Source organism: Labeo rohita, chromosome 22, assembly GCF_022985175.1.
Source record: "Labeo rohita strain BAU-BD-2019 chromosome 22, IGBB_LRoh.1.0, whole genome shotgun sequence".
NCBI classification, from domain to species: Eukaryota; Metazoa; Chordata; class Actinopteri; order Cypriniformes; family Cyprinidae; genus Labeo; species Labeo rohita.
The window spans coordinates 20,639,891-20,665,690 of record NC_066890.1 but is presented as its reverse complement, the minus strand read 5'-3'; the positions used below and the strand labels follow the sequence as shown (position 1 = coordinate 20,665,690).

The window sequence follows — 25,800 nt, the reverse complement described above, 5'->3', positions numbered from 1 at the left end:
AACTCACAATTCTATAAATTCAAGTTTGTATCTTGCAAATCTCTTATAATGCCTCGCAATTCTAATTTAATTTAATTTAATTTAATTTAATTCAATTTAATTTAATTTAATTTAATTTAATTTAATTTAATTTAATTTAATTTAATTTTTTAATTTAATTTAATTTAATTATTTAATTTAATTTTTTAGCTCTGCTTTGAAACAGTGAATTTAAAACGCAACTTTTCCAAGTGGGCTTTTGTGCAAAACCGCCTAAAGCCTATCATGATTTGGAAAAAAAAAAAAAAAATGTGTGTGTGTGTGTGTATATATATATATATATATATATTTTTTTTTTTTTTTTAATTGCATCTTATCTCACAGTTCTGAATTTTTTTTCTCGCAAATGCATGATACAAACTCACAATTTTGTTTTTTTTTTTCTTGCAAATGCAAGTTTATATCTTGCAATTATTACTTTTTCCCAGAATTATAAGATATAAACTTGAAATTGTGAGTTATAACATCCAAAGACTGATGTTTTCAGAAGTGTGACTATATCACTATATTTTGACATTATTTTACGCAATTGCAAGTTTATATCACTCACTTCACACTTTATAACTTGCAACTGTGAGTATATCTCATACAACTGCAAGAAAAAAGATTTCTGACTTTATTTCTCAATTGCGACTTTATTTTTGTAATTATGAGTTTATATTACACACTTCTGATTTTATAACTCTCAACTGTCAGTTTATATTCGATCCACATTTTTTGCCTCCGTTACCGATTCCGATACCTAGGGTGTGATATTGGCCGATACCGACCCGATACCAGTGAAGGTTTTTTTTTAAATAAATAGAATTTATATATCTCTGTTTGTGGAACTGATAATTATTCTTTCACAATCTACTAAATGCAGACTAATTCATATAAAAAAAATAAATAAATAAATATGAAAAAATATATGTATATTCTCAATCTATGACTAAAATGTATCTTAAACCGTGTTAGTAGATACTTCAGCAGCAAAAGTCAGTGCACAGTAATTTTAGAAATCCAAACTTTTTTTTTGTGAAAAAACATTATTTTGTGAGGAACAAATAAAAGTGTTGCACTAAATCTGGTAAAATATTACACGTTGCTATTTGTATTATTATAAAATCCATTCATGAAAAACAATGTATTTATAAGTATATAAAATTAGAATACATTTCTTTTAAATGTATAGCCCTTTTTTTACATTTAAGGCAAAAACATATGATAGATAGGACAAAACAAATACAGTGCGGCACGCAGCGCTTACAATATGTGCAACCGGTGTGCTGAATGATGCGCTTGAAGCAACATGGAAGCTGTGTCCGAAATCGCTCACTCGTTCACTCATTCACTGATCCCTATAAAGTGAATTGCCGTTGGGTGGACTATATCAGGAGTGAACAAAATGAAGTGAACGGATTCGGACGGTGTATACACTTTGCAAAAAAACATCTTTTTCACATATGTACTTTTATATTACATGTACCAAAATTAATAGCAATATCACTTTAAATTACTTTATATTGTAATTATACATACCTCTGCATCAGCTTTATGGTTTCATAAATGGTATTGATTTGTTCTGAAATGCTTATATGTTCATATAATCATTAAATACTATTAAAATACTATGAACAAAAATAAATACACATTAACATGTTCATAATTTTATGTATTTATTGTTTGTAGTATCTTGGAACTCTCCCAAGAAGCGTATATGCCAGCGGTCGTAGAGCGCCCTCAGGCGACCGTTAATTTTACAGAATTAAAACGCTACCAACGAACAATTTTAAATATCCACCATATTATCATCATTTTTTGTAAATTAACAAATATGCCACCTCAGTAAATTAGTAAAATATTAAATTAAGTTAATGCCTATTTAATATATTTTGATATAAATGCATGAAATAAACATTAAAGCAGAAATAATAAAGATGTAAACTGCATCTCTCATTCAAACTTAAATATTCATATGTACTGGCATAGCTTCAGAAGACTTGGAATATAGTGCACGAAAATGTTATCGTGCTTTATAATACTTTTATACGGCTTAACGGCAACACAGAATAATACGCACAATATCGGATATGGATTGACCCTCTATGACCGATACTCCTTTTTTTTTTAGATCGGGTATCTGAGCCGATACCGATATGAATATCGGATCGGCGCATCCCTATTCAATTCTTAGAAAAAAAGTCAGAATTCTGAGTTTATACCTCACAGTTGACTATTTCTCAGAATTGCAACTATTTTTCGCAATTGCAGGTTTATATCACTCACTTGTGACTTTATAGCTTGGAACATTGTGACTTTATTTTTTTAAATTGCTTATATATTTTATATTATGAACTTCTGACTTTATCATTTGCAACTGTCAATTTATATCACAACTCTGAGGAAACAAGTCAGAATTCTGAGTTTATATAGCGCAGTTGACTTTTTCTCAGAATTGCGACTTTATTTTTAGTAATTGCAAGTTTATATTTTGTACTTCTGACTTTATAATTTGTAACTATGAGTTTATATTGCAATTTTGAGAAAAAAAAACCCCCTCAGAATTCTGAGTTTGTATTTCACAGCTGACTATTTCTCAGAACTACAACGTTATTTATTTACTTTATTATTGCAAGTTTATATCACTCACTTCTGACTTATAATTTGCAACTGCAGGATTATATCATGCAACTGCAAGGAATAAATGTTAAAATTCAAAGTAAAACGTCACAGAAATTGCACGTTTATATCTCATAATTTTTTACAATTTCATGCAGTGGTGGAAACGGGCTTCCATATCATGATAATTACAGTGCCTTGTAAGTAGTTTAAAAAAAAAATGAATAAATAAAATGAAAGTATGATAAAAGAGATTGCGTAAGTGGTGCCAAGCTATTAGAACATTTATTATTTATTTATTCCTAACAACATACTAAACAAAAACAATGCCATTTTATGAAGTATTTCAGTGTTCTGTGCTTACAATTTGGCAAGTACTACACTAAAACACTTTTGCAAATGTGTGTCTTTTACTACAAACACTTAGTGAGAATCATGGACGTGGGTTTTTGTCACCGCATGGAAATGTCCTGTCTCTTGATGTCTTTGACTCAAGAAATTCCTTTTAAGAAAAGAACTTCTCTTGTTGTCATTGGACGACCCCTTAAACGAGAGTTTTACAACCTGAAGTCCGTTGAAGAAGAACATCTGCATTGACATTCAAGATCTCTGTCGTCTACCAGTCAAACGCAAGATTTATAAACCCACAAGACAGGCGCACAGCAGTATAATGTGGTCATAGACATATCCACATACTGTTCTGCTGGGTTATTTGATTATAGATGAACGAGATAAATGACAGAGCAGCATAAACAAGTCTTGTTAGTGTAGTTGGATGTGCTGGTGTGGCATAAGACAGCATCATTGTCGGGAATGGCGTGTCTGTGGGATAAGGGTCAGAATAATCTCTTTATACATGCGTGGGTGGAAACAGGCCCCATAGAGATGTTCTCACAGCCTGTAACACAACTCTATTCCACCACAGGAAGTGAGAGGAGGACAGACCCCATGAGAGAGCTTCGGATGTGACACTGAGGACCCCTTTCACAGACTTTGAATGGGCTTATGTCTTGCCTGAGAGATCTTTCCATGTCCTCTTACACGCTCAGCGTCCTTCTGTTCAGAGAAGATGTGACAAGTTTCCAGAGTCAAGTTATGTTTCTGTTCTTGCTAAAGGCATAAAGTGACTTTGAAACCAATCAGAACATATTTGATGAGCAAGATTTTGGAGAAATCAGATTGCTGTGTTTGCCAAATCAAAGTCATGTGGTGCAACCAGTGTGCTGAAACATGTGGAGAAAAAAAAACATGAACATGTAACGAAAAAGCAGCTGAAGACCTCATGACTGTTAAAGTCAACAAGTCTTCATTTCATGACAAGACAAGGTTAGTTCAGGTTTTAAAATGTCATGTGGTGCAACCCCCCAAAATGTAATGTTTATGAATGAATAATTTATGATATCTGTAAAAATACTTTTTAATAAAAAATAAATATATTTCTATTCATATAAATAAATCAAAACTAACATGAGTAGAACTTTACAATAATTGTAGATGTAGTTGTTGGATTATTTTATTCTTCTGGTTCCACCAAAAGAAAAAAGTAATTGCGACTTCTCAAATTTCTAAATATTTTCCTAAAATTGCGTGATATAAACTTGCAGTTCTGACTTTTTTTTCTCAGAATTCTGAGATATAAACCTGGAATTACAAATTATAAAGTCAGAATTGCATTATATAAACTCACAGTTGTGACTTGTTTTCTCAGAATCGTTTATATTTCGCAACTGTATCTTTTTTTTCAGAATTGTGAGAAATCTTGCAAATGCAAGTTTATATCTTGCAGTTCTGACCGTAAACTCAAATTTGCATGAAGAACGTCAAAATTGTGAGATACAATTCCACGTTTGCAAGAAAAAAGTCAGAATTATGAGATACAAACTTGGATTTCAGACGCAGTTGTGACTTTTACAGATTTTTTTGTGTACATCTCACAGTTCTGACTTTTACATGCAATTGCAAGTTTATATCAAACAATTCTGAGGAAAACGTTTTAGTGTTACGAGATACAAACTCGCATTTGCAAGAAAAAAGTCAGAATTGCTATGTACAAACTTGCATTTGTGTAAAGAAAGTCTGAATTGCGAGTTATATACTTGCATTTGCAAAAAAAAAAAAAAAGTCGAATTGTGAGATACTAACTCGCATTTGCAAAAAAAGTCAGAATTGCAAAAAGAAAGTCAGAATTTTCTCGGAATTCTGAATTTACTTCTCGCTTTTGTGAGTTTCTATCATGCAATTCTGAGAAACTTACCTGTTTTTAGTTTTAATTCAGTGGCCTTATAAACAGACTCCCATATTTAATACCATAATAATCATGTTAAAATAATTACAAATAATTATAAACATTTTTAATATTTATTGTGAAAATTAAGAGAATTTATTTTATTTTTTTTAAATTACAACTTTTTAATTGTGATGTAATTTCCACACCAAATATATTGTATGCTTTTTATTAGTTAAATGCACTGCCGTTCAAAAGTCAGTGAGATTTTTATGTTTGAAAGAAAGAAAATAATACTTTTCACAGCAATTCAACATTCCTTTTACTTGGTTGCACCACATGATAACTGGAGTCATTAAATGTTGTGAAAGTTTTTCAAAATCAACAAAAAGTGTGTTTTTATGAACTTAGCTTTTCCCTTTTATTGTTTTACCACAGCGCAGCATAGTAGTACGTTAATAAAAGCTCTTTAGATGAACAAGAATATGATATCACAATGAAGTGCTACATTTTTGACAAGGGAACTGAAGTTTTTCTCTTAACTTTCACCTAAATTTCTATTATAGATGCCATATAAACAGCTCTTTCTTGTCAGGTTTTATGGTTTTTGGTTTTCTGTGGGAATGAAAATTCCTCCTCTGGAGTACCACTCGGGGTTCCTCCGGTCCAGCTGAATTCCTGCGAGCAGAGAATCCATTTGCATTGATATTAGCAGCTCTTCACCATGGTTACGAGGTCGTACCCTGACCATGAGGGAGAGAAAAAAACAGAACGAGATGCCAAGAGCTGACTCAAATGAGTTCGAGACGAAAACGTTTGATGTCTCAGCCAGCTTTGTGTACGCCGGCTCTGAGAGGCCAGACGTCTTATGCAAGAGATTCAAACTGGACTAAATAAAACAAATGTAATGGTGATTAAAATTTCATTTCAATTAAAAAGAGATTATAAGTGCTTCCAAACAAGAGCTTTACCATGGCCAGCTTTCAATGTTTTGTAACAGTTTGACTTCGCTGGTGGTATCAGAAGAGATGTAGCTGTGGTTTGACAGTTGTTAGTGCAAACAGCTCAAATGTGGTTTGTGTGGGTAATAATGTTGTTCGGTGGTGTTTAGGGTGAGGCTTGACCCGAAGGGCGTGTGTCTGTGTTGGGAACACATTAGTAAAAATGTTCCAGGTCAGGAGTTTAATGGGACCAATCACTGTCATTTCACATCTGCTGAAAGCGGCACAATCACTCCCAGATGTGGTCGTCATGTGTGTCTTGCTTTCTGCTTCGAAACGTGAACTAAAATGCTGTAATTTCACCAGGAACCTATGTGTTGAATCAAAAGTAGCATGTAAAGAACTGGTCATTTGAACTGGTTATATTAAAGGAGAAGTCCACTTCCAGAACAAACATTTACAGATAATGTACACACCCCCTTGGCATCTAAGATGTTCAGTCGTAAAGAAATTGTTTTTTGAGGAAAACATTTCAGCATTTTTCTCCATATAGTGGACTTCTATGGTGCCCCGATTTTGAAGTTGGATGTCTTTGTTTTCATGGCACTGAGATTCACAAATGAGGAATGTTTTAATGTCAGACAAACCGGTCCCCTGGGGATTTTATGGATACAAAGTGTTGCTTTTAAGCCACAACAAAGCCCCGGCGTCCATTGGAAGCAATGTACTGAGCTACATTTGCTCTTGACGTGTTTATGTTTATCTCTATAAAAGAAAAACATCACAATAATCTTCAATTTGTGGAGAAGGCCTTCTGTTTGGCCTTGTGTTGTTAAAGGAGAAGTCCACTTCCAGAACAACAATTTACAAATAATTTACTCACCCCCTTGGCATCTAAGATGTTCATGTCTTTCTGTTTTCAGTTGTAAAGAAATTGTTTTTTGAGGAATACATTTCAGCATTTTTCCATATAGTGGACTTCTATGGTGCCCTGATTTTTTTGCAGTTTAAATGTGGCTTCAAACGATCCCAAATGCGGTTGTAAATGATCTCAATTGAGAAAGAAGGGTATTATCTAGCGAAACGATCAGTTATTTTCATAAAAATAATATAATTTATATACTTTTTTTAACGACACATGCTTGTCTTGTCTTACTCTGCCTGTACTCTGTTTTTTTCCGGTTCATGTTAGTTAGGGTATGTCGAAAAACTCCATCTCATGTTCTCCCTCAACTTCAAAATCATCCTATATCGCTGTTTTACCTTTTTCGTTAAGTGTGTTTGATTTTCTTTGCATGTTCACTTTGCAAAGACTGGGTCAGAACTTCTACAGTGATGTAGGATGATTTTGAAATGATTTTTGAAGTTGAAGGAGAAAATACGATTGGAGTTTTTCGACATACCCTAACTGTCATGAACCGGAAAAAAAACAGTCCAGGCAGAGCAAGACAAGACGAGCGTTTGAGATTAAAAAGTATTTACATTGTATTTTTAAAAATAAAAATAACCAATCGTTTCACTAGATAAGACCCTTCTTCCTTGGCTGGGATTATTTACAACCGTATTTGGGATTGTTTGAAGCTGCATTTAAACTGCCTTTTGGAAGTTCAAAATCGGGGCACCATAGTAGTCCATTATATGAGAAAAATCCTGAAATGTTTTCCTAAAACATAATTTTTTTTTTTACGACTGAAGAAAGAAAGACATTAACATCTTGGATGGCAAGGGGGTGAGTAAATTATTTGTAAATTGTTGTTCTGGAAGTGGACTTCTCCTTTAACAACACAAGGCCAAACAGAAGGCCTTCTCCACAAATTGAAGATTATTGTGATGTTTTTCTTTTATAGAGATAAACATAAACACGTCAAGACCAAATGTAGCTCAGTACATTGCTTCCAATGGACGCCGGGGCTTTGTTGTGGCTTAAAAGCAACACTTTGTATCCATAAAATCCCCAGGGGACCGGTTTGTCTGACATTAAAACATTCCTCATTTGTGAATCTCAGTGCCATGAAAACAAAGATATCCAGCCACTCTTTTCTTCATTGAAAGATCGTAGACGCTTGTTTAATTTAACATTCCTAGCACTTTGCTTCTCGGTAAGGTTTAAATCACACCAAGCCTCGGATCTCCTCAGCAAATCCTGAGATTTTAAATCACAGTCGGTTTCAGAGGAAGTGGGCCTGAACTCCCATGGGTGAGGTTGGTTTACAGCCCAGTGTGGTTTGGGGTCAGATTAAAATGTGCAGCGTTTATTCGAACTCTTTTCTAAGGACGTCCTCCTGTCACGTCTTTTGACAACTTAATTGAAGGTGTGAATCGCCAAGCTAATCCTTGTCTTGGCTCAATTTGTCTTTAAATTGTTTGGAATTCTTACGCTCAAGTTTTTGTTTCAACTTTTTTGCCCTCTCTCACGGTTGAACACACAAACCCGAGCGCATGTGTGCTAATGAAGATATATACGTGTTGGCAGCTGTACATCCCTCCCTCCAGCCAAAACAGCTCAGTTTTCATAGGAATGTAGAGAGTGCATCTTCAGGTGCGGATCTAGCCTGAGGTTATACACCTGTATATGTTGTGTGTGTGTGTGTGTGTGTGTGTGTGTACATGGATGTCTAATCTGAATCAGTGTGTTATTTTTATAGTTACTTGTTGCAAAACAACATTTTATTCTGTTTTTTTTTCCTTGGTGCGCATGCAAAGGATAATGTATTGTTTTTTTTTTTAGCCTACTTGGTTAGTAAGCTTATGTGTGCATATGTGTATGTGTGTGTGACCCTCTGACCGTGGCTCTGAGAGTGGTGTGTTGCATCCCGCCCAAAAAGGAAATGTGCTCTATTGCACTGATTGCATAAAAAGAAAAAAAAAAAAAAGTAACCTAAATATAACGACTCATCTGCCTAAGCGGACACACCCTACCCATAGTTCCTGTTGTCAAGTGCCGAATCAGTTCTGTATTCATAAAGTGTCCAAAACTTACTGTTTGGCACAGCTGCCAATAGGAAGTGAACTGAGAAAGTATAACACAAGTGTGTTGTTTTTTTTTTTTTTTTTTTTTTTTTTTTTTTTTTTTTTTAGCTTTTTTTAAAATAAAAAGTTGTTTATTGATATGACAATTTAAATATTTTACAATTTTTAACTTATTTATTGGTGATTAAACAGCTCAGTATGTCAGTATGCATACTAGTTAAAGTTCTGATGGCAAATTTTCCATTGAGGGAAATAGATATTGCAAGATCTATATGGTGGGAAGTCAATGCTAAAAAGAATCGATTCTTTGATTTTTTTTTTTTTTTTTTTTTTTTTTTTTTTTTTTTTTTTTTTTTTGAAGTGCTGGGAGTTGAGAGTTGGTTCTATAGATTCGACTCTCCTGATTCGAGTCTTTGGGCCAGGGGTCTTATTCTTATAAAAGACTTTTATCTTGCCACTAGGAGTCCTCCTTAGCTAGTTAGTTAGTCCTCCTTAGTTAACTAGAGCTAGTTCATAGCTAGGGGTTTTGTCTTAAAACATATTCACAAAAAACTTCACACTTCATTTTTTTTTTTTTTTTTTTACTCAGGAAATTTTAGTGATAGTTCACCCAAAAATGAAAATGTTGTCATTAATTACTCACCCTCATGTCGTTGCAAACACGTAAGATCTTTGTTCATCATCCAAAAGCAAATTACGGTTGAACCACTGATGTCACATGGACTGTCACTATCTTTCTGGGCCTTGAATGTGGTAGTTGCTGTCTGTGCAGGGTCAGAAAGCTCCTGGATTAGATCAGAAATATCTTAATTTATGTTCTGAAGATGAGAGAAGGCCTTATAGGTTTGGAACGACATGAGGGTGAATAATTAATGACACGATTTTCATTTTCAGGTGAACTATCCCTTGTAATATAAGAGTAAATGTCATTGCACACGGAGTCGTCCGAAATTTTTGAACATTAAAAAATAAATATGACCTCACGTTGTGTCAATCACGTTTACACACTGCCTCCGAAACTTTCGTCCATCATTAACCCTTTCACAAGTGAGTTAAAAATATTCTAGCTGCGCCCCCAGAGTGAGTTTTTTTAGGCGACCGTTATTTAGAACGTATAGCCTTATTGTTTCCATGGCGACGCGTCGTGTTTGTCACGTGACACAACGAAGCCATAATAGCGCTGTATGACACATGTATCAGTTTTATATAGTTTTTCCCTTTTTATTATTAATATTCACAAACATGATTACTGTATTATGAAATATCTAAAATTCCGATTCTGAAATATGTGCAAGTAAATGTATTTGGAGGTTTAAACACTTTTATAATGAGCGTGTTAGTTGATCTATGCCGAGTAATGGGCGCCGCCATGTTAGTTCGCGCTGAATCCGAGCTGTGGGATTTACAAAACGCAAATTCATCCTCTCCTCCCGAAAAACATTAAAGCAAGTCTCTGGTGAGCTTGGAGAAGAGCAGAGTAAACTTTATAGTTACCTACACAATGTGTATATAATATCAATAAAACATGTCGCAGATAACATTTGTAAGGATCATTATTGCCTTCCTAGACATCGGTGTGTATTTTCCTAACTATAAATGCACCGTTTTACTAGGACTTATGTGTATGTAAATGCCTGGAACCTAAAATAAGCATTATATGGTTGAAAACACTGAATAGTTGCGATAATATGACAAGCGTTCAGCGCGTCCGATCCGGCTCAGCTGCTTGCGCCAAAGCAGATTTGAATTCAGCGGTTGATCACGTGACGCGCTGAACGTTCGAATCACACCGGTGTGATCGTACGCTCCAGGGACCAGCAAAGAATGATCACACTGGTGTGATAGTACGCGTGAAAGGGTTAAAGAAAAAAGTTTGGATCGGGCTCAATTTTCTGCGTCTTTCGCATCCGTAGCAAGCATTTTGAAAGGTGTTTTGACAGATCAGAGCCACCGTACAAGCGAACACCAAAATACAGAATGACGTCTGACAAGTTCATCCACTTTGTCTTGCAGCACAAGGCACTGAAAAGGTCCTTGTACACTGAGTTCACAGAAATTAGTGGTCTTCTTTATTATATGTGGCTCCAGTAACACTAGCAAAGCATCAACGTTTACTGACATTCTGAAGTAAACTTTGAATCGCCGGATAATCCCACAGCTCCTTAATGAGGTGCGCACAAAAAGTATTCTGTCCTTCCTCTCTATATCTTATAATTGGATGGACCTAATATGTCCTTTTGTTTTCTGTTTTTAAGAAAAGGCATGGACAACAAAATCATCCTCACTGCTTGAAGATTTCATTTTGTATTGTTTTGCGAATTTTTTCACAACGGAAAAAAAAAAAAAAAAAAAAAAAAAATGCTGCCTTAAAATTTTAAGTTTTCATAAAATGTTAAGTTTTACTACATGAAAACGTGGATATTTGAGTTGAGTAAACTTAAAATTCTAAGGCAGCATGAAAACTTACTTTTTTAAGTTGAAACAACTTTAAGTTGTTTTTTTACAGTGTACTTGTAGGGTTAAAAAGTTTGGTGAATTACTCTTGGATTAAAAAATTAAGAGTAGGTTTTATCAGCCAGTAGTGGGGATTTTGATTTATCCTGGTGACTCGAATCATTTGATTCTGTTCACAAAAAAAAAAAAAAAAAAAAAGACTTGTTTGCATTCGTTCAGTGCTTCAACAGCTGACTCTTTCTGAAGGTTTCAGAATTACACCAGCAGGTGGGGACTAGTGAGTACTAAGTATTTGAATCAAATTTGTTCCAAAACATGTTTAATTTTTACTTGCACTTGGTTGAGTATTAATTTTCACAAACAATGCATTAGTGTTTCATCTGAAGGGTTCATATGACCCAACCAAACAAGACTTGACACGTGTTCCTGTCAGGTGTCATGTACATAAATAAAAATATCTTGCGAGTAATTGAAGGTTGCTTTTTGGAATCGATGCTTCCTGCAAGGTTAAATATGTACATGTATCTAGAAAAATCATTGTAAGTTTGTAGGCCCATAAAGTTCATCTAAAATTTGATGAAGCTCCACAAAATTCCAATGATTAAACCAGGAATACTAGATCTACTGTGAGACCTTTTAAAATTCCTATTGGTTGATGGGAATCTGAGCTGGGAATAAAGGTTCATTCTCTTCACTCTGTTAATGATTGTGTATGTTACAGTGGGTATTTATAGATGTGTTAATGACCAATAGGATCGAGTTTACTACTCGGTAAAGCCTTCTGAAAGTGATGGTACTGCCAATTTATGGATGGACGTCCAAGCTCGTTCTAAATGCATGGAATTCCCTTCTATTACTGGAGCTTCACAGTGTACATCAGGGATCACGTTCCTCACACACACAAACTGCCCTTTTCAGATATCTGATAAACAGAGCCAGCTTTGAATTGGCATAGAATGACATAAATGATCTGCACGCAACACAAACTAAACAAACAAACAGACTACTATTTGACCACACTCCTTTGGTTGCAGGCTGTGTGTCTAAGTTCATGGAGAAGAAGCATGTCTATTTTTATCCAGCTCGTTGCGTCCTGTTGTAAGAGATAAGTTAACAGTAGAGTAACAGCAAAGTTTGACCTGCGGTCACGTTGCAGCGACAGGTTTGTGTGTCTGATCTGGTGAAATTTATGGCGGCGTCACTGTCCGTCAGTCTCTCACAGATTCTGGCGAAGTCTAGTCTTCCTGAGGTAGACTTGTGAAACAAATCTATTAAAAATCATGTGCCAGCTTTTAAAAATGTATCTGCTCTTTGAATCCAAGGTGGTTTCATGTGGTTTTGACAATCTATACATTTTACAAGAAAAAGTAATAAAATTTCTATCATGGCAACTCTGCTGTTGGTGTAGATTATTACTGCCACTGCAAATCAAGTTCACTAACTTGCTACTACCAATGTATATGCCGATACACTGCTGTGAATGTAAAATGTAAAAGATACTGTTGCTGCATAATCACCATATATAATAACCCGCAGCCGATCTATACAGGTGGAGCTGGAAAAGTGGAGGGTTTCAGAGTAACTCTGAAAGCGCGCTGCGAAATACTTTAGTGAATGCTAAACAGCCATTTAAATATAAATCAGCAAGCTCATTGGCTGCTCATGCAACATAGAACCAATCAGCTTGTGCCAAGCAGTTTAACACTGTGAATATCATTGGTGAAAAACATGATGAAAAATAAAACCATTTTCATCATGTTCTGAATAGTCTGTGTGTGAGTGTAGACATCTTAATCATTATTTTCTAAAGTATCATTTTTAGTTACATTCCTCTAAATATGTCATGTGGTGCAACCATCAAGTAAAATGTAAACTTATTTTCCTTACACTTTTCATACGTGTTACTATATATTACAATAATTTATAAATATTGAGTTGTACCACGTGACGTTTTACAAACTGAACTAACCTTGCCTTGTCTAAAAGGTAAAATGATCTCATATTTAAGAGACTTATTGACCTCGATTGGCTGTTTTTTGGTCACACCACATGACATTGATTTGATCTTTTTTGGGGGTTTTTTGGCCAAGATTGTATCACTCTTTTAAGTTGTAACTTTAATTTTAATTTCAGAAGTTAAAAACATGCTTATAATAGGTGCATTTTCTTAATACATTTTTAATATGTTGATGGACTAAAATGACAAAAAATGAGCTTGACCCATAGGATTGACTATGGGTGAGGCTAGTCTAAAGCTAATAGAGAAGGATATTGCAGTTTGTTTTCGAAGCACTGTTTACAGGGCAGGGCCCACTCTTTTTCTGTGGTTAACACTTGCGTTATGCTGTCCTAATTTTGCTTTAGTGTTGCTAAACTGGACATAACACTAAAAGATTTAAAGAGCAAATGGAGGGTAGCATTCTTGCATAATGACTGAGGTCTAAATGTACACTCTTTTCCAACAGCTCTTTACCACTTACAGGCCGCTTCCTGGATGTGGCAATTTAGTCAAGGACGAGGCAGTGGTTTACTCTTAAAAAATGACCCTGAAAGTACGTGGCACAGCAGGTTCTGTCTGCCTAAGATTGTATTTTCTTGACGTTTATTGTAGTAGATGTTCCTCATGACAGTTAACAGTGTTTTACCCGCTGTTTTTGGAGTCATAGTCTTCTAGAAAATGCAACACCAGCATTAAAATTGTAATGTGTTATTGCCTTAGGAAAAAATCACAGAAAAAAACACTTGCTCAAGACCGTTATTGCAGGCCAAAAAACCCCCAAAGGCTTTTGGTGTCAAGCCACAATCTCTGTGTGACGTTCTCAGTTCTTGAACCCACCGGCATCAATCAAACCCTGTCATGGGTCGCCATGCAAGTTAGGCGTTGGTATTTTGACAGCAAGCACACACTGACCCCCACCCTGAGTAAAGCTGATATCATTGTGTGAAGAGTCTCCTACTGTTGTTTGTCTTAAGTACTTAAACCGTTTTGACTCTTGCACTTAAGAACTTGTGAAAAATGAAGCTTTTTGGAGGCTTGGCTCAAAATCCAGTGTTCAGATCAAGGCCCTGTGGTTGCGTTTAGGGCAGTCCTGTTGTGTCTTTGAGTTTAGCATATTGTAATTTTTAAATATGTTTTTGGTGAGTAACAAACAGTGGCTTTCAAAAAATATGAGATGTTTTTAGTGAAATATAGAACACAAGTCATATCAACAACTTTTATTGTGCTTTGGGAAGACGTTAATTAGTTGCTAGCTGTTACAGAAGCCTTTTAAAAGACATTTTATAGCTAATTTGTTAGTAGGGGTTTAACTGGAGAGGTTTAACTGTATTTGTGTGGATATTTTGAAACTTTTTACCTCAGAAAGTATAGCAAAACAAATCCTCACATATACAGTACTAGCATTAACGTCAACGTATTTTCCTGCTGGTGAGACGCACATGGTTTGCTGTGAGATAACCGAGCCCTGCAGGTCTCAGGCTTATCAAAGCACAGCTTCAAACTCATATCAGAATTTCCACTGAGGATGTGTGTCCGTGAAAACAGATATTGGGGTTGGGGAAGCAACTGTGGAAGTGTAGATACAAGTTAGCTGTTGCTAAAAGCTAGCAGCTGCTCCTAATTTGGTGCAGTCAAGATAGTCATTAGTTAGTGAGATTAAACTACTAAATAAAATTAATTAAATCATCTAAAATGAATCAAATTTCCCAATGTTTAGATGAGTATAAGACGACATTTTAAATAGGCTTGCAGTTTAGCGTTTTGTTATGCTACACCACTACTTAATAGAAAAAGGATTAAAGCAACTATTATATTGAAAAAACAGCTGAACTATTGTCACGCTACTGGGATATGCAATTAAGTTAGCATGGTTCTACTTTTAGCTAGTTGCTTCCTAACAGTGCTGTAACCTATGCATTTGTTTTGTCTTTATGTTGTGAGTGTGTGTTCGAGTGACAGAGATTCAATCCACTGCAAGGACAGGAAAGCATTCGGTTTCCTCTTCCTATTCTCGATTAAGTGGACAGGAAGTGTTCTTTTTCTTTTTGTCAGATGGTCTCGTGGGTTACAAAGCTGACACAACAGGCTTTGAAGAAAGACAATGTCTATGGTGTCACTTTCTTCCCTTGAATCTGTCTTTTGTCCGTGATTGTATATAGGTCACCCCATATGATCTCATGGATCAGTCATTGTGATGGATCTATTCAGGGAGGAAAGGGAAACCAGTGACCCTCTGATGTCACAAGATGGGTCTCTGTGATGACGGCAGTGCACCGGATGAATCTGGTCCATGGCCTGTGTCACACAATCCTTGCAGAATTGACAAGAACATTTGAAAAGAATGACTGTTTTCCCCAATGGAAAAGTCTGAGTTGTAGTATTTGGATGCTTTCTGAAATAGTACTTGTGTATCATCAGCCAAGAGTGAGATTTCACAACAAGTTGACAAGCAAGATCACGTCTGCCTCTGAATCTGAGGGGTATGTGGTGAACTGGTAAGATTATGGATAAAAATAAACTTAGGAAAAACAAAAAGAAGAGAGAGGAAGATCTTTGAGAAAGTTCCATGACAGTTTTTGTGGACATTTTGATGGAGATTTTTTTTTTAACAACACTGACCCCAGTATATTGTATCTTGTCCAGTTTGTTTATGACTCTGAGACCCTAGCAGTCTGTTCCACTCTTCTGCATTTCATCCAGCTGTTTTGGAAGCGAGGACTCTGTTGTCCAATCATATTCCTGGAAGCCAGTGTCCTTCAGAGTTCAGCTCCAGCTTGTCCCAACATTCCGGCATCAAAGTTTTTAGAAATCCTGAAGATCTTGTTTACCTTGGTTCTGGTGTGTTTAATTAGGGTTAGAGTTAAACTCTCCAGTACATTGATCATCCAGGAGCAAGATTGGACACCCTGATCTAGCAACTTTGAATTCTCCCACCTCCACTTTTGGGAATGGTACTTGAAGTTGGTTATTCCAGTTGTAATGTTGAAGCAGATTGATCTGCATTGAGAAGTGCCATTTGACGTATTTCCAAGACTACTAAAACAATGTTCTATTGGTTATTTTCCAAGTTATCCGGAATGAAGTGACATTCCTTGTTATACACTAAATTCAATTTTTATGACTGGATTCTGTGTTTTCCGCATCACGGAAATCATATGGCCCTAAAACTGAGAGTCCAGCACATTTATATAGGTCTTCCTTATGATGATACTAGTCATACTAGTTAATTTTATAAACTGGTAAGATTATGCATAGAAATAAACTTAGGAAAATGAAAAATAGAAAGATCTTTGAGAAAGTTCCATGACAGTTTTTGTGGATATTTTGATGGAGATTTTTAGAACAACTCTGACCCCAGTATATTGTATCTTGTCCAGTGTGTTTTTTTTTTTTTTTTTTAATTATCCCCCTTTTTCATGACTTTTCAAGACCCTAGCAGTCTGTTCCACTCTTCTGCACCTGTTCCTGGAACCCAGTGTCCTTTAGAGGTGACCTCCAGCTTGTCCCAATATTCCAGCCTAGAAGTTTCTAGTAATCTTGAAGACCTTAATTACCTTGCTTTAGGTGTGTTTATTCAGGTTGGAGGTAAACTCTGCTGTACAGTGGCCATTCAGGAGCAGGATTGGACACCTTGAGCGAGCAACTTTGGATTCTCCCACCTCCACTTTTGGAAATGGTACTAGAAGTTGGACATTCCAATTGTAAAGTTGGAACAGATTGATTTGCATTGAGGAGTGTCATTTGACATCTTTCCCAAGACTACTAAAATACTGTTCATGTGGGTATTTTCCAAGTTATCTGGAATGCAGTATGACTAGAATGGTTTGGAATCCTTTGAGGCTAGAAATAGGCAGTTTGAACTTAAGCATTACCTTCTCCCACCTCACCTGCAAATTAGCAATTACGTAACTGTACCTGGCTCATTTGGAATGTTTGTTTCAGAACATGGTGTGTTTTCTCGCTTATTTTGGTTAGTTTTATGCCAGGGATCACCAAACCTGTTCTCAAAGAGTTACCATCCTGCTGAATTTAGTTCCAACCCTGCTCCAACACACCTGCTTGTAATGATCAAGTAACCCTGAAGGTGTGTTTGGTTGGAGTTGGAGCTGAATTCTGCAAGATGGTAGCTCTCCAAGAGTAGGGTTGGAGACCCCTGGTTCTAGGCCCTAGGTCTTTAACGCTCTTGGTGTCCCATTGTCCTACAAATTGTATTTCCACCTTGTTTCAGCACACCTAGTCTGTGACGTTGTTTTTTGTTTTTTTTGTCAGGTCATCCTGAAAACCTGGATAAGCTGGTTCAGGTGTGTTCGATTAGGGTTGTAGCTAAACTCTGCTAGACAGTGGGTCCCCATTGGCATTGTTGAAGATCTATGGCAGGGGTCCCCAACCCTGCTCGTGGAGAGCTATTGTCCTGCAGATTTCAGCTCCAACCCCAATCAAACACACCTGAACCAGCTAATTTAAGTCTTTGGGGTTACTTCATAATTACAGACAAGTACATTGGAACAGGGTTGGAACTGAAATCTGTAGAATGGTAGCTCTCCAGGAGCAGGATTGGAGATCCCAGATCTAAGGTTTAGGCCAGAGGTGGCCAAACTCTGTCCTGGAGGTCCGGTGTCCTGCAGAGTTTTGCTTCAACTTCAGCTGGTTCTGGTGTGTCTAATTGGTGTGGGAACTAAATTCTACAGGACACCGGCCCTTTAGGACCAAGGTTTAGGCATATGTGAACACGCCAATCACGCTTGGATTCCCACCAAAATAATCAGTTTGAGATTGCCTGAATGAGGAAGTCTCAGACCAATTTAAAACAAACTCTGGAGCAGTTTAGTTGTGGTAAGAATGCAATCTGACCCAATGGAATAACGAATCAAGCTGTATCATAATTCATAATGGGAAATGCGTAAGTTAGAGCAGGAATGAAGGTTTGGATATTTTTGTGTGTGTGTGTGTGTGTGTGTGTGTGTGTGTGTGTGTAATGACAGCTACAGAATAAAGCTGAGCTGACTTGTCAATCCATCCTAAATGGATGATGCAATGACAGGAATCCTGGAACATAAACAGGCGCACTCTGACCGATAAGACGACAGTCATTTGAACTGCTGCCTAGTGAAAGCAAGCCGATTCAAGAAGAAAAGATTTTGACAATTTTAAATTTTTTCAAGGGAAAAAGCCAGCAATCTACAGTGCTAAAAATGCTCTTACATAAATTCATCTGAACTTAATCATGTAAATTGTAGGGCTCTGTAAATCCATTTCATTTTTCCTAAAAATACAGTTCTATTTTTTTCCAAATTCTGTTTTATTTTTCTTCTTTTTTTTTTCCTGGATTCCATTTGTTGTTGTTGTTTTTCTGTTTTAATTTTAAACTCTGATTTTAGACTCTGTTTTAATGGATAAATGGTTAATGGTTCAGTTTTATTCATCAAAAAGCATGTCTGATTAATTGAAATTATGAAACAATTTACCAGAAATATATTAAAAGTTAATATATTAACAGTTAATTAATTAAATTAATTAATTAAAATTAATAATCAGAAATACTGTGTGTTGTGTTGTGTATTTATTTTTTATGGTAAATAAATTTTGGTAAATCTTTTTTCTGGTTAATATTCCTTAAAAATAATGTTTCAATAATTTTATTACTAGTGGTAAGACCATCGATACAATAAGTAATAGATTTCTGTCACAGGGTTGCTATGAAGTTTCTCTTTGTATGTGATATAACACTAGTTCAGTTTTTTTCTCACAAGAACCAGTAAAATTCTCATGAATTAACTGTTTGTGTTCATGTACTCTCATATATTGAGACAGCGGACACTGAGATATGTGTGTAATAAACAAAACTGCGCATCTGCGCCATTCATTCACACAGAAACATGCAGTACTTGCAGGTTTCATATTTAAATAGTATTTTTCATCCTAATATTCACATGCTTTTAATTTATTCATCCAAATTTATATTCACTCCGCGTTATACAGTAAATAAAATTTTTATGACCAGATTCTGTGATTCTGTCCACGTTTTGTGCATAGAGCGTGGTACATTTATACAGGTCTTCCTTAAGATGGCTAGTCATACTAGTGAATTTTGTACATTTGTTTCATATCATTCCCAGCTAGCAGATGTTCGAATGTAGTATCCAACCGTATTAGGAGGCAGCTCAACATCTCTATTCCCATTTGCTGTCGCCACATCACACATAAACTAGCATAATTAGATTAAAAAAAGCTTGACTTTATTGAAAGTCTTCAGAGGGCTTTGGGAGGAAAGGTTGTGTAGTAAAGGAAGTTTGGGATCCACATGAGTGGTTTAATATTTGCCATGTTCTGTTCTCATTTACATAGTTAAAACAAAAGATTGACAGTAAGGATGAAACGAGCCTGACAGTGCATGAAAAGGTCACAGTTGTTTCCTCTTCCTATCCATCTGTGTGTTTGGGTGTGTGCAGTCCTTACGCCTCACAGGACATCTTTGTGTATCAGATCAGTTGCTCTTTCAGTGCTAGATGAACCGAAACCCTCCCATTGCCACAGTCATGTCCGTAAGATACAAATCATGTTACATTAGGGTGTGACTGCAGATCTCTGATCAGATTAGCAATTTGGTGACTCAAACCAGCATATAAACATACGTTGACTGACTCTTTTTAAGAGGTAGTTGAGTAAAAAAGAAAATTGTTATTGTTTACTCACCCTCATGTTGTTTGAAACCAACATGTTTGGATTTTTTTTTTTGGCTTATACAAAACAAAAGTAACATTTTTGAATAGTAGTTACAGCTGTTGACATTGAGGTTCATAGTGACCAGGACCAAAAGAAAATGACAGAAAAGTAATATAAAAGTTGTTTATTCTTTGTTCAAGTCTTCTGAATTTATAAGATGAAAGATAAAAAAAATTGACTGAAACAATTCTTTAAAAAGTTTCTTCTCTTTTGTTACACAGAAAAAAAAAAATACGTACGAGTTTGGAACAACATTAGGTGGAGTAAATAATGACAAGTTTTTCATTTTTTGATGAACAGATCTAACATAATTTCTGCTTTTTTAGTGGTCACACCCATTAGTTTCTCTGAAATGGATCTGTCTTTCATTAGAACTTCATAAATTTATAAGATAAATTAGTTACTTAGGCTGTATTGAAAGTTAGGAAACACCCTTTGATACAGTGACGAGCTGTTTTACATAAACCACATGCTGTTTGTTTAAAAATCTTATCCTTTCATTGGAGCGAAAGGTCTCCAGCCCATCTGCTCCAGCTGTGAGATTGCAATGACCTCGTATCTCCGGCTCCGCTGAGTGTTTGTATATGTTGGTGCTTTGGCTACGGTCACTACACACACAGTTTCTCGTCACCATTGAGCTGCTCGTTCCCAGGGGATTCTGAGTCACTACATCAGATAACCGTCAAGCGGGTTAAAAGCAGGTTTTCCTCTTTGGTGCACCACAGCGTTTCATTGTGTCAGCAATGGACCATTAAACCCTGTTTACCAAGCACTGTCAGCAATCAAAGCATACTAGCTAATAGGGCTGTCAAACGATTAATCACGATTCATCGCATACAAAATAAAAGTTTGAGTTTGCCTAATATATATGTGTTTACTATGTGTAATTATTATGTATATATAAATAAATTTAAACACGTTCATGTATATATTTACGAACTTTTTACAAGTATATGTATTTATTATAATTTCTATATAATTTATATTATATAGAAATACAATTATTTTGTACATAAATAACAAATCTCCCTTAAATATATACATTAATTTCTGTGCATTTATATTTACATAATAATTTCACACAGTACACACACATATATTAGGCAAACTCAAACTTTTATTTTGTATGCGATTAATCACGATTAATCGTTTGACAACCCTACTAGCTAAAAACTAATGTAAACCAATCATTATTTATTTCTTTTCTTGTTTTATTTCATTTATAGTTTTTCTGATTTAAAAATCCTGTTCACTTTACGGTAAAAATTGAATGTGTCAGACATTACTGGAAGTCTGTAAGTCTTTAGTATAATTGGAGGTGGACAAATTATCTGTACCGACATTAAGCATTTTTCTGGTTATCGATATCAATTATTTTCAAAATAATTTAAAATGCATTTAAACCTATATATCGGTTATTGGTCTACTCGATCTGTAATAATCGGTATCAGCATCGGTCCTGAAAAACACATGTCGAACCCATAAGTATAATGTTATTATACCAACATACCTGCTGCTAAAATCTGCTTGACCGATTATCGACACAAATATTAAAAATTTTTATGGTTATCGGTATCGGTTATTTTTAAAACTGATTAGCTGATAAAATAATTTAAAAGCATTAAAAAAGTTTTTGTCAGAGCCCTTGTTGTTCTTAATTTTGACATTAATTTTAATTTATATATCGCTTATCGGTGTACTTGTAATAATCGATATCAGCCCTGAAAATTACATATCGGTTGAACCCCTAAGCATAGTAAGTTATTACTCCAACAATCCTGCTACTAAAATCTGCTTTGTGCTTAAAAATATACTTCTCAGCATAATAATACAGGTAGTAAAACACAAAAAACACACTGTAATAAAAAAATACTGTGGTGATGTTTATAGTTTTACAAGAGGCCTGTATATTTTACAACTTAAAATCATATATTTCGCTAAATGATAAAATGTTGCTATGCCTGTTTACTCAAAGTACCAACCAATATTTATTTATTTTCCTGTTTTATAGAATTTATAGTTTTTCTAATTTAAAAATCCTGTTTACTTTACGCTAAAAACTGAATGTGTCAAACATTACTAGAAGCATTTAAGTGCTTGTTTTAAAGTTCTGTAATTAAGTATAATTGGGGTTGACCGATTATCAGCATGATATTATGGTTTGTTTATGGTTATTGGTATTGGTCATTTTCAAAGCCAATTTGCTGATAAAATAGTTTAAAAGCAAAAAAAAAAAAATTGTCAGCACATTTGTTATTCTTAATTTTGACATTCATTTTTAACATTTTTTTTTAATTTTACACCAGACATATCGGTTCAAAATATTGGTTATCGGTCTAATGAAAAACACATATCAGTCAAACCCCTAAGTGTAATGTTATTATACCAACATACCTGAACTACTAAAATCTGCTTTGTGCCTTAAAATATACAGGTAGTAAAACACAAAAACCACACTGTGATTTAAAAAAAAAAAAAAAAAAAAAATATATATATATATATATATATATATATATATATATATATGACAATGTTTATAGTATTACAAGAGGCCTGTATATTGAATAACTTATAACCATATATTTCATTAAATTATGAAATGTTGCCATGACTGTGTACTTGAACTGCCAAAATCTGCTTTTCACTTCAAAATGCACAAATAATAAGCATAACAAATACTGGTGGAACAACAGAAATTCATCATAAGTGTCCACAAAACTTGGTCAATACTTGTATATAATATTTCATAAAATGTGTTAAACTATTTACAATTTTTCACTGTATATGGCAAGGTAACTTACTAAATCAACAGGTGCTGTCAAAATCTACAATAATAAATACATAAAAATACAAACATTTTTTACAATCCACATGATGAATCAAAGTTCACACAAAACATCAACAGTAAAAGTGGTATAAACATTAACTAAACAACATAAAACAAAACACATTTGATCAAAAATAATATTCAAATTAAAGCATGCAGGAACTTCTGAGAGCATGTTTTACCATAAATAAGGTTTTCTTCATATATATATATATATATATGTATATATATGTAAACAAAATAATCGTTTTAACACTGTTTAGAATGTAAAAATATGATTGTCAATTTTATAATGATTTTCACTATAAGTTATATGGAAATTCATGGTTTTACTTCCAAAACCTGTATAATTTTATTGTAAAATATTGTACAGTCTAAGTATTGTCCTGTAATTTACAGTCAACCAAAATACCAAATACTGTTTTTTTTATGTAAAAGTATAATTATGTACATTTTATAATGATTTTTACTATAAATATGTTAATTCATGCTTTTACTTTTAAAACCCATATAATTTAACTGTAAAATATTGTACATCTTAACTATTGTCCTGTAATTTACAGTCAACCAAATACAGTTTTTTTATGTAAAAATGATTATGTACATTTTATGATTTTTACTATAAATACGTTAATTCATTTTTACTTTCAAAATCCATATAATTATACTGTAAAATATTGTACATCTTAATTATTGTCCTGTTAAATCTTTTTTTTTTTTTTTTACTGTACTGTATGTGGCAAGATAATTTACAGTCAGCCAAATACATATAACTAGAATTGGTTTTTTATTTATTTATTTTTTTACAACATTATACAGGTTGATATACTTTTTGAATGTTGGATTTGTTACTTTGGATTCATATCATGATTCGGAATGAGCTGCAAGGTATTTAGTTTATAGGATTTTCAAACAAAACAATATTGTTTTTATATACAAAAATACTTGCAGGACTTGAAGCTCCTGGTAGCAGGAAAATTTGCTGTTATTGGTCTAGAAAGTATGTCACTGCTTCTCTGTTTATGCTAAAGTGTTTAAAACTGTAATTAGGAACCATTATGTCATACCATGTGAGTTAGGTAGGTTTGGGAAAGGGAAGATTGCATTCGCCGATACATAACAGCACTGAGATTTGTCTCCTTTCAAAAGTGCACAAGTAAACTACCCTTACAGAACACTGGCATAAATGTATTCACAATCTTAAGACTTGTCAGTCCACTGCAATGGCCCTGAGGGGGTTTTATCATTTATTGAAGGGATTCCCGAGCACCATCTGTTCTGGCATAGAGCGATGCTTACATATTGAGATGGTTTACTGAACACTCATCTGCCCGTTAGTCTGTCAAATATACTTTGTCAGCCGTTCAAAGTGGACTTCCTCTCAGCACTTTGATCACTCTGTTGGGTTCAGACCATGTCTGACAACCCACAGACTGGCCGTTTTACATATACTGTACACCTCATGCATTTCCCAGACTAATAAAGTAATGTTGTTCAGAATCGTGATGAACCCTAATCAGCCAGTCAGATTGAAACTGGTGATTTCAGCCATTTCTGTAGGCAAGCAGCCAGCGAACAGACAGTGGGTGTGCCGTCTGAGGTTGAGACTAGAGTAATGATGGTTTGGGCTACCCAAGTACACCACAAAATCTAAGCACTGTCCTCTTGTAAGGACCGTAGCACTCAGGGTGATGAAAAGAGCCCAACACAGCAACGACAGTCTGTGAATTTCAAAGCCGTCTGACAGAATCACACTAACAACCAAGTGTTGCGTAAGCGTCCCGTTTCCCTCAAATGGCAGTTTTTTGAGAGCTTGCTGTAGTAAAACAGAGTTCCTTGGCCAAAAAATGGTTTGGAAGTGTGAAAACAGATGCTAATTGTTTCGGTTGCAATGGAAATGTGGCTAGCACGCTTGCATAAGTGGCAATCACCTCGCCTCAGGGGCCACCAGCTGTCTGTAGGACAACACAGGCCAGACACAATTATGTAAGTGGTCGATGTTATCTAAGTGACCCTGAACCCCATCAGCGCGGTGAGTGGAGTGTGACCGAATTATCTGCATGAAGCGTAATAGGATTGAACAAGTTTTTGCATTTGGTGAACATTGAATTTCAGATTCAGTTGGTTTTTAACTGTTCTATGAAGAACTATGAACATCCATGGAATCTTTCAAATGAGCATAAGGTTCTTTAAAATTTTAAAATGGTTTTAAAATTTTAAAAAGGTTCTTCTTGGAACCAACAAATGATTCTTCTATGGCATTGTTGTAAAAACCTTTATTCTTGAGAGTAAATCCTTCCACTACCCACAAGGTTCTTTATAGCGGAAAAAGGTTCTTCGTAAACAAGTGGTTCTTTAATTTAGAAGTTCTTTCCAAACCCAAAATCTTCTGTGGTTCCCACTTGGATCCTTTATTTTTATAGAGTTTATCATAATCGGTCATACCGAGTGAAATAACGTACAAACTCGCTACATTTACTACCCACTGTGTGGCTGACCCAGCAGTGTTTAGACAGATGTGTTGGTACAGACGATAAAGATGGTTATCACATGCTGCGGAACTCCCCGAGGGCTCTAGACGGGGTCAATTTGGTGGGTTTTTCCCCTCGGCTGAGCTCTTTGATGGAGGTCTGTTGAGCTCTTACTGTCTCTCAGTATGAGAGAGGGTATAAAGTAGTTTTTTCTAAAACATTCTGAACAGCGCATTAAAAACATCATTATTTACTAGCGTTGATCCTGAAGTTCAGTCTGTGTGAACAAAATAAATTTATTGCCCCTGCTTTCTCCAACATACATTAGACTTAACCAATATTTTGGTGTTGTATGATTGTAGACAAGAAGCACTGATTTTGAAAGTTTGATTAAGTTTGATTAAAAGTTTGATTTTAATTAAAATTGTCATTAATTACTCAGCCTCATTTCGTTCCAAACCCGTAAGACCTTTGTTAATCTTCAGAACACAAATTAAGATATTATTAATGAAGTCCAAAAGCTTTCTGACCCTGCATAGACAGCAACATAA

The 25,800-nt window shown here is 35.0% G+C and overlaps 1 protein-coding gene across 1 annotated transcript in view; it reads right to left on the bottom strand.

Annotated features, from left to right (window-relative positions):
- LOC127153371 (NLR family CARD domain-containing protein 3) overlaps positions 1–25,800 on the bottom strand; it is a 269,389-nt gene that overhangs the window by 59,301 nt on the left and 184,288 nt on the right. The window contains exon 8 of the mRNA XM_051094435.1: positions 25,710–25,718. Coding sequence (XP_050950392.1) covers positions 25,710–25,718 — 9 coding nt within the window. The remainder of the gene's footprint in view (positions 1–25,709; positions 25,719–25,800) is intronic.